The sequence below is a fragment of the Rutilus rutilus genome (assembly GCF_951802725.1).
Source record: "Rutilus rutilus genome assembly, chromosome: 18".
Lineage (NCBI taxonomy): Eukaryota > Metazoa > Chordata > Actinopteri > Cypriniformes > Leuciscidae > Rutilus > Rutilus rutilus.
Window position 1 is genome coordinate 24,992,106 of NC_140231.1, and position 9,872 is coordinate 25,001,977.

General features: G+C 37.6%; 1 protein-coding gene across 2 annotated transcripts in view; it reads left to right on the forward strand.

Moving 5' to 3' along the window:
* whrna (whirlin a) overlaps positions 1-6,557 on the forward strand; it is a 101,772-nt gene extending 95,215 nt beyond the window's left edge. For both annotated transcript variants that reach the window (XM_084387376.1, XM_084387375.1), the window contains exons 11-13: positions 110-273; positions 926-1,048; positions 5,695-6,557. In XM_084387376.1, the coding sequence (XP_084243502.1) occupies positions 110-273; positions 926-1,048; positions 5,695-5,877 (470 nt within the window). In that variant the 3' untranslated portion in view covers positions 5,878-6,557. The remainder of the gene's footprint in view (positions 1-109; positions 274-925; positions 1,049-5,694) is intronic.
* The last annotated feature ends 3,315 nt before the right edge of the window (positions 6,558-9,872 follow it).

The following is a 9,872-nucleotide window of genomic DNA, read 5'->3' on the forward strand; positions in this document are numbered from 1 at the left end:
GTGTCGTCATGCATTTTTTGACAAACAGATGGAGACTGCAGCTCGACTACACAAAAACCTTCTAGCTCGATTCTAACTGCATCTAAACTTGCTTATTGTCTTCTTTCAGGAGGGACGTTGTCCCAGCTCTCAGACAGCGGACAGACCCTGAGCGAGGACAGCGGTGTGGATATTGCTGAATCTGGACGTCTAAGTAAGGATAGCAGCCCACGTCCCGCCCGGACCAGAGCCCCACGGGATGGGCACGGGGGAGGAGAAACATCTGCCAAACCGGTGAGACCGAGAGAGAGAGAGAGAGCGAGAGAGAGAGAGAGAGATGGGTGTGTGAGAGTTAATGACAGTGACAGAGGGATGGTATTAAAAGTGTGAATGAGAGTGAAAGAGTGTTGACAGAAGAGTGCAGTCACGTAAATCTGCCTCCTCCCTCTCCCTGTGACTGAGCGTGCTTGACTTTTAACAATTAATTTTCACTTTTCTTCTTTTGGTACACATATTTTCTTTCGTTTTTTCTGTTCTTTATTTGTTGACTCGTCCACTTCATCTCATCTCATATCACTGATCCAACAGCTCTCTGAAAAACCAATCTCAATGTGCTGAGTCAAGACGCGTCCGTCTTCCTTCTTGCCGTCCTTTAGCTATATGCTTCTCGGCTTTTACTTATACGCATGAGCTGTGTTGTTGTTCTCATGGATCGAACGAATAGTGCCATCTGAGGACAGTGCGGTTGGGCACAAGCCACTTTCTGTGGCCTTATTTTAGGCTGTCAGACACAAAGCAATGTCTATCATTCAAAGCCAAATGTGTCTTCCTATATCTGTTCTCTTTCATTCTCTCTCCCTCTCTTTGATCTGCTACTTTCCTGTCTCTCGCTCTCTCCTCATCTTTCCCGTCCTGTCTCTAATCTGTCTCTAAATCTACCTTGCAGCCGGGTCTGTTGGAGCCGACCTCCTCTCTAGTGAGGGTGGCAAAAAGTGCCAGCACTCTGGGCATTGCAATAGAAGGCGGGGCAAACACACGGCAGCCCCTCCCACGCATCGTTACCATACAAGTGAGTGGCCCTTACAGTGTTCTATTATAGACAGGGTTATATTATATGAAATAATATAATTTTGGGGTCGATAAGATCATGAGCCCCCTCACCTCTATGAGAACTGCAAATACACACATACAGAGCTGTGAATGTGAACGGGCTCATGTTGATTGTTTTTATCTCAGGCGTTTTAATGTTCATAAATGTCAATGTAATATGAGGTTATACTTGTTAAATATATAAAATCTCTCTTTTTTGTTTATTCTTTTTACTTTGTCTTGGATTTATACTGACACCTAATGACATGGATGTAGCATTGTGCAGAAATGTACAGATGATACCGGTGGCATTGAAGAAATTCACTTTTTTTGTCAGCTATGTTCTGTTTATTCCATGAGCAAAAGTGTCCAATGATAGAAGAGGTTACGGGGTTAAAGTAGGTAATATTCAGCTGGTCATGTGATCTCAACATGGTAGCTCCCATGAGAAGGCCCACTGCATGTGAAATAAAACTGCTTTAATTAGTTTACTCATGTGAGTGAACATGATCTTTTATATGCATTTGTTTAGAACTTCTAAAAATTGCTGGATGTACTTTTAAGTATTATACTTAACTAATCTCGCACCGTTTGTGCTACAAACATGAACGACACCTCAAATTGTGAAGCTTGAGGAGAGATATGTCCAATTATTTTTTGTTTCATTGTCACCTGAATGGTGGAATGGGAGCAAGGATATCATAGAAACTTGTTGTGGGCATTTCTTACTGGGGTTAGTAACCAACCACCCAGAAAACCCTAGCAACCACATAGCAATTTAAATGTCACTTAGCAACAGGATAGCACCTTGGCAAACATCCTAGCAACATGGCAATGGTTTTTGTATGTGTAAGCGCCACACATTTTCAATACTGAATCTGATGAATCACAATAGTACCCTGTGGTTCTTCATATTGGGCGGCTGCCAGGTTTTACAGTTCATTGTACAATTTCAAAACCCTCAGGTCTGAAGCCGGTACGGAGCCTGAGACTATGACAGAAACAAAATGAGTCCCAATCATGAGCTTATTGCCGTCAGTCATATAAAGGTCAATGAGTGAATTAAATAATGAGCACAGAAGCACCGCAGTACATGGACCTCCAGTTGTGGGCCAGTGTAGAGCAGGAAGTTGGTGTTGATGTTTGACGCCATTGTGGCTGCAGATTTTTCCTGATTCTGTGTTTTGTTTCACTAAAAATCTCGAGCGCTCTGTTGAACAGGCATGCGTGCAGTTTGTAGACCGAGTTGATGATATGTGAAAGGCTCTCTGTGTTTCTGTGTCCACCCGTGCTGGAGAGGAAATGAAGTGCGTTCTAAGGAGGGGACGGCTGAAATAACAGTGCAACTGATTGCCTTTGATTTAGCAACAAATCAGCTCCTTCTTAATAAAGGATTGAGATACGAAGGGCAGGGGAACAGGAGAGACTGAGCAGAAAAAGGTATATAAGAGAAATGAATGGGTTTTAATTCCCCGGCTGCAGGCGGTTCATCAGCGTCATAATGAAAATCCAACAACAAAAGCAGCCGTGGATTAGATAATGTGGTGCTCTTTTGTTCCGATCAATATCAGGCATTGAATGAAAGAAGACGAAGAAGCTGGTGAGATCTAAGTGGCTGACATTTTAGCCTCCACTAGTTTACTACTTCCTGTTGCACACGTGATGTCATGCTCTGACCCTCAAGTTCATTTTATTAAAGTCCCCCTGTGGTGAAAATCAAGCTTTTAATGTGGTTTATATGTCTATGTGGTGTTTTTAATGTGCTTTCAGACAAACCATGTGCAAATTCATAAGTCAACACCATTGCTGAGTATTTTCTCTTTAAAACTGCAGTGAACCAAAGACGGTCTCAAAAACACGGTTTGAAAAGTTTTTCTGACGTCACAAACTACCTTGTAACCAATCACATTAACGTGCCGGTGGGCTTTAGCATATCATTAACACCGAACTAGCAGGGGAGTCTCTCGAGAGATGCCAGGTTATCCCGGTATATTTTTCTGTTGATATGAAAAATCGGGTAAATTAAGCAATATAGCGGGTGTATGATGTGTATTACGATGTTATGATAAACTATGCCTTTCTCCACTAACATTCTGAGCTGTTCAAAGCTTTTCTGATGTTTGTTAGAAGGCAGACTGAGATGGCAAATGGGAACATGGTTTGTGTAACATTAGCAACACATTATTAGCTGTTTGATAACAGTCAAACAAAAGGCTGATCATATTAATCACCGTTATGTGATCGAAGATGAAAAAAACGCTGCACAATGGTGTCGCTCATCTCAGTAAGTTGACCGAGTGAATCTGTGAGCTGGCGGGAGTGGAGGCGGGGCTAATTAGCATATTCATAGATCTGCTATACATACAACCGGCACATCCGGGAACTTAACTGTAAATTTCGTAACCGCCCCTTTTTAGGGGAAAACAAACCAGACTTCCCATAGACTTCAATACAAAATAGCGGCACAAAACAACGTCCGTACACAGCCGGCAGACGTGTATAACTTCAGAAATCACTTAGATGAAATATGTCGAGTAATTATATGTCCACCCTGCCTTCCATAGAGTGTGAACGATACATTTATAAACTTAATTTGGGCAACTTAAAAACATGTCCCTACCAGCGTCAAATTGGTCTTTAACAACCCCACCCAGTGGCCAGAAGTGTCTTACCCGGACATTTACTCGTACCTCATCGAGTCACCAGGTAGCCAGTGAATGATTTTACTTCGGTTTTAAGAAGTTAACATCTTTAAATGTATAATATTATGTCTTTATATTTAGAGTAGCTACTGAGTGCACTTTTCTGTCCAGCCATACAACTAGCCTGATTTAGCTTTCGATAGCATCATCCGTAATTCATGATATTTCCATAACAGCAAAATATTGATGATAATGGCAGGCAGAGATGGGCATAAATACATGGAAATGTATTTAAAATAAAATAAAAATACAAAATACTGTGTGGAAAATTTTAATTAAATACAAATACATAATAGGGGTAGCCTATTCTGTGAAAAAAAAAATGTTTAAATACAAATTACATGTTTGTAAGGGTTAGTACATGTCCTCAATCCGATACTGTGTATGGCGCTCGCCGGTTTGTTTTCCCCTAAAAGTGGGCGTGAACCTTTTCAGAGACGTTCTATGACGCTACGCCGGTTGTATGTATACTAAATGAAGCAAGGGTGTAGAGTTTCATTGAAGCTATTTTAAGGCATGAAGATTTTTTTCACAGGATTTTTTTTTTTAATTATGTAATTTTTGTTGATCAAAGATGTGTTTTAAGGGATGCAATTATTGACTACAGTGGGGCTTTAAGTAAAGTTCTACTTAATATAGACATTGCTACTTATTAAGTGTAACAATAGTAAACTTTGAGTACACAGCTAGTTTACAACAGTGAACTTGTAGGTATACTGAGTTTACTAGTCAAATACTTGTAGCATATAGCAATACTTTTTTTAGGTTATGAAAAACACTTTGAAGTTTACTCTTATTAAACTACTAGTACTGCAAATATTTTTTGCACTTTAAGTATACTACTATGATCCTATTTAGGTATTATTTTTTTATACTTGTAATTTACCTTTAACTGTACTTTAACTCTTTCCACTTTAAAAGCATTTTATTCTAGCTTCATGCATCCTTTTTTATCAACACTTGAATGACAACAGAAAAAAAGAGTAAAAACAACTACAAGCCAAGTATACTTAGAATACTTAATTATACTTTTAAGTAGCCTATATCTCGATCAAAAGATTACAAGAGTACTTAATTAATTAAGTATATAGTATAGGGAAAATATACTTAATTAATCTTTTACAATGTAATCAAATGAAATTTGAACAACTTTAATTTTTTGGCAAACAAAGCTCTGCTCAATAGAAGTTCAGGTTAAATTAAAACTAAAATTGCGTGAGTTTTCCCTAAAAAAAAATCATGATTTAATAAACTATTATTATTATTAGTGTTATTACTTAAAAAAGTACATTCTACTGTACAATACTAATATATTTCTGTCATAATTACCTCAAACTTCTGACAATAGTTGTATCAAATGAAATGGTGAAATGCTTCATTTTTAATAGTTTTAGTTAACAATAACAACACTGATCCCTTAAAAAGTCACAATAAGTGATTTGTGGTTGTGCAGTGTTTTCTTAGATAGTTCTTGACCAGATTGAAGTGACCAGAGAGCAGCGATAGCTACGTCTGAATTTACAGTATGGGACAATCAGTACCCCCTAATGTTTACTTATAGATGAGCAAGAGTCGAACAATGTCCCAAATCTCTTTAATGTTTAAAACTGGGTTTTCAGCAAATTATCAATCAGTTGTCCACCTGGGATCACTCAGTGATGAATTGATATAATAGTTTAATTTTCAACTCCGCTGATTACATCCTTCTGTGATTTCCCAGTTGAAATCCATTTTTTACTTTCTCTTCAGAGCCAAATCTAATCTAACTACCAGCCACACCAAACTGTGTGTGACTGTAACCGCATTTAGAACTAAAATAGACTGACTGACCGACAACCGACTCTCGCTTCTGTGAACTCTGCCGGTCTGTCACACTGTGTTAAATGAAAGTTTCTCAAACTATCTCTCATTCTCTTTCCCACAGAGAGGTGGTTCGGCTCATAACTGTGGACAGCTAAAGGTGGGTCAGGTAATCCTAGAGGTGAACGGAGTGTCTCTCAGAGGAAAGGAACATCGGGAAGCTGCACGTCTCATTGCGGAGGCCTTTAAAACCAAAGAGAAGGACTGCATTGACTTCTTGATCACAGAGTTCAACGTGGCTCTATAGGACCGTACGAGTCCCATGATGCTGACTGCGGAAATTGTATAAAAAGCACTGGGACATACCGCTCCATGTCTTGCCATGATTAACCCCCAGAATCCTGTTACGTTTCATACACTTCAGCTCATCCTCTTCTGTGATGTTTTGAAACCAGTCACTGTTTGAAAGGCCATCCTGTGTGGACCAACCCCATGTCGACCTTTCCAGCGGCAAATGCCAGAATAGAGCAAAAGTTCAGTCGGTTCTGGCCGGTTTGTTTTAGATGATTGGACCATCTTTTCAGTTGGCTTATTCCCTGAGCTTCTGATATAGTGAGATTTGGTCACATGACCGCAATATGGCAAGAGACTCTTCATTAGGCTTGGATCTGTGTAGTGTTTTTGATACACGATATGACGTCATGTCCTGGTGTGAGAGTCTGCGCGAACGTGTCATGGAAATCATCGTCGTTTTTTTTAAAAGTCATTGCTATTTTATAAGAAATATGTGCAAATGGATAAAATGTGTTTAAAATATATGTGTAAAGTTTATGAGGTGGACATAACTACTGATTCTAGTAAATAGTGACTAACTAGAAATTTGAACTAAAGTGCTTCTCATTACAGTTTGCTGTGAGCAGAACTGCTGAAACATCTGTCATCTGCCTTTTTTTAACTTGTCAGCCGATTTCAATATTTTATTATTGTTTGTGCTGTTTTCTTTTGCATCATGCAGTAATTGCTAAACCACGGCAATCAGTCATTAGGACAGAAATGCTGGAGTCCTCAGAGATTGCTACTCTGTTCAAATACCTAGTGAGCTGCCTATATAGACAGCATTTTAAGACAGCAGGCACTTCTGATGTGAAGAGAAGAGCTTGTTTTGGCCAAATTTTAAGGCAGCAACACGTGCATCACGGCTCAACAATAAGGATTCCTCACTGTCCCATACCATTAAAAAAATGTTGCGGCATATTTTTTTTAAATATATTTCAAAGAAGTCTCCTAAGCCTGCATTTATTTGATCAAAGATACAGTAAAAACTGTAATATAGTGAAATGTCATTGGTAAAACAGAATTTTCAGTCTTCAGTGTCACATGATCTTTCACAAATCATTCTGATATGCTGAATCATTCTTACTGCTCAAGAAATATTTTTATTATTATCAATGTTAAAAACAGTTTTGCTGCTTAATATTTTTATGGAAAGCATTTTTTTTCAGGATGCTTTGATGAAAGAACAGCTTTTATTTGAAATCTATTTTTTTGTAACAATACAAAAATCTTTATTGTCGCTTCTGATCAATTTAATGCATCCTTGCTGAATAAAAGTATTATTTCTTTTAAAAAACTCAAATCTTACTGACCCCAAACCTTTGAATAGTAGGGTATATCATTATTTTCCAGTAAAATGTATTTGAATTTATGGTTGTCTTAGCATTTCCTGTATAATTATATTATATATTTATTATAAAGATGTTATATTAACTGTCATTTTTTGTGTTTGGGCCAGTGAAAGCATTACCAGGGCAAGTAAAAATCTGAACTACTGACCTGGACAGCAGGAAAAAAACCTTACTGTTGAGCTCTGATTTATCCTTCATGTAGAAGACAATCTCAGAATTCACTGAGATGTACAAAGCAGGAAAAATGTTGGACAAAGCAATAAATGTTTGATATTTTAAAATCTAATTAATTCAGTATTGCTTAAAAACATTTACTGTAGCATAGCAGCATACTAATGAAGTCAGTTGCAAGTCGAGTCTCTCACTGTGTGCTGTTTGAGTTTGTGCCGCTCCAAATCATTTAAAGGGACAGTTCACCCAAAAATATGGGTAACCAAACAGTTGATGGACCCTATTGACTTCCATAGTATATGGAGAGAAAAAAATACTATGGAAGTCAATGGGGTCCATCAACTGTTTGGTTACCCACATTCTTCAAAATATCTTCTTTTGTGTTCAGCAGAATAAAGAAACACATACAGGTTTGAAACAACTTGAGGGTGAGTAAATGATGACAAAATGTTCATTTCTAAATGAACTGTCCCTTTAGATTTCAGTAAGGATGGGTTTTATATAGGCCATAGACAGTAAGGCTGCTCACTAGGTTTTGAGAAGAGCCTTTGACAGCATGCCAGCATTGTGAAGAGTCTCAGAAAGAAAAATCCTTTCAGATTTATTTAAATGGAGCGAGAAAATGAGGAGACCCTTTATCCAGTTACGAGAGGCGAAGCAGGAACTTGACATTGCAATCAGAGACAAGCAGCCATCGAAACTAATGAAAAGTTTAGATCTTCCGTGAGGGATCTGATTGATGCATTGAGGGGGGGGGGGGAGAACAGACTGGGAAGAGGTGGTGACACAAAGCAACAATGTCAGTCATATTATATAAGGGTGGACGAGTGGGAGAGGAAATTGAGAAATGGTGTTATTGTAATGTGTGTGTAAGTGTGTCTGGCTTTGAATGCAGAGGCAGTGTGTGAAACAGTCCCACAGAGCCGAGGTGTGTGTGTGAGAGAGAGAGAGAGAGAGAGAGCGAGAGAGAGAGATCTACTTGAAGCTTTGAAATATTGACTAGTGCAAGCACAGCATTCCCACCTGCCCACTTTCTCTAATATGACAGCCCACCTAGATCACATACGCCACCATTTTACTCCTCTACAAACCCACACAGTGTGTTGCTTGTTAGACTCAGACATTTGAACAGTGTATATAATATGGTATATCTATATATTTTAGGTAAATTATTTGTAAAAAAAAAAAGAAAAGAAAAGAAAAAAATCTCTTGTTTATTTTACTTATTGCATATTCGTTTTATCCTCATCTCTTTTACTTCCCGCAGTTGGGTAAATGTGCACTTAAATAAGTCATCTGAAAGCAGTAAAGAACTTATCCAGTGAAATCTTCTTCCTTGAAGTCTCAGTTCTGCACACACCTGTCTGACAGCATTAGGAATGACATGTGCTCTTTTGTCAAAGCATTGCTTCAGTGCTCATCCCACGGAGAACGTTCACGGCAAAGACCTGCAGTGCTCAAAGGTATCAGTATGAAAGGCATCCGAGGAGAGAGAGAGAGAGAGAGAAAGGGGTCTTTGCACCAGCATCTCATCCCACCGAAGCAGCTCTTCAAATGGAGAACACTCGTATGTAGCGCATATGTGGAGCTGCGGTGTTTTTTTCATTGGTGGATGGGAACACAGATCAAAGAACAAAGCATTTCTGACCGTACCAACCTTCAGATACATACAAACATATATCCACAAGTCCCCAAACACATACAGAATCAAGATTTTCCAGATTCGGCTTCAAAGTCTTAAAAAATGTAATTATGCTTATTTGTTGATTGCTAACTTCAGTTAAACTAGCTTTTTTATTCTCTGTCCATTTTTACTGAGGTTTGCCTTATAATTAACCTTGTACACAAAATTTGGTAACTGTACAAGGACAGTTCAGTGTTATTATCAGTAACTAAGACTGTTCAAATCGTTTTAAGTAATTGAAATAAAGCTAAATTTAATATTTGATGAAAATTTTTGTAAGTTCACTACATTTACTAAAACTAATTAAAGTGAAAAAAACTAATAAAAAATGACGAAAGCACATAAAATTACTAAAATTGAAGATGAAAACTGAAAATATTAAAATAAATACTATAAGGGTATAAATGATAACACTGGTACAGTTTTAAACCTTGATTTCATGATTTTCCACCGATAAACATTAAATAAATAAAATTAAAAGGTCATGCTAGTTTGGAACTAAATGTTATTAATAAAATTATATTAACTACGGTTACAGGGTTAAAGGTTGAGCTTGATGAATACAGTCAACTCAACATATTTATAAAAATGAAGAAAATTGAATGAAATTACTTGGACTTTAGATTGTTAAAGAATGTTACATTTTGTAATTGATAAACCGCTAAATATTATGGTTTTGTCCTTTAAAATGTGTTAATTAAAAATATATTTAGTGCAATGAATGTAATTGATTGAACATGCTAAAATTATGATTTATGTTTT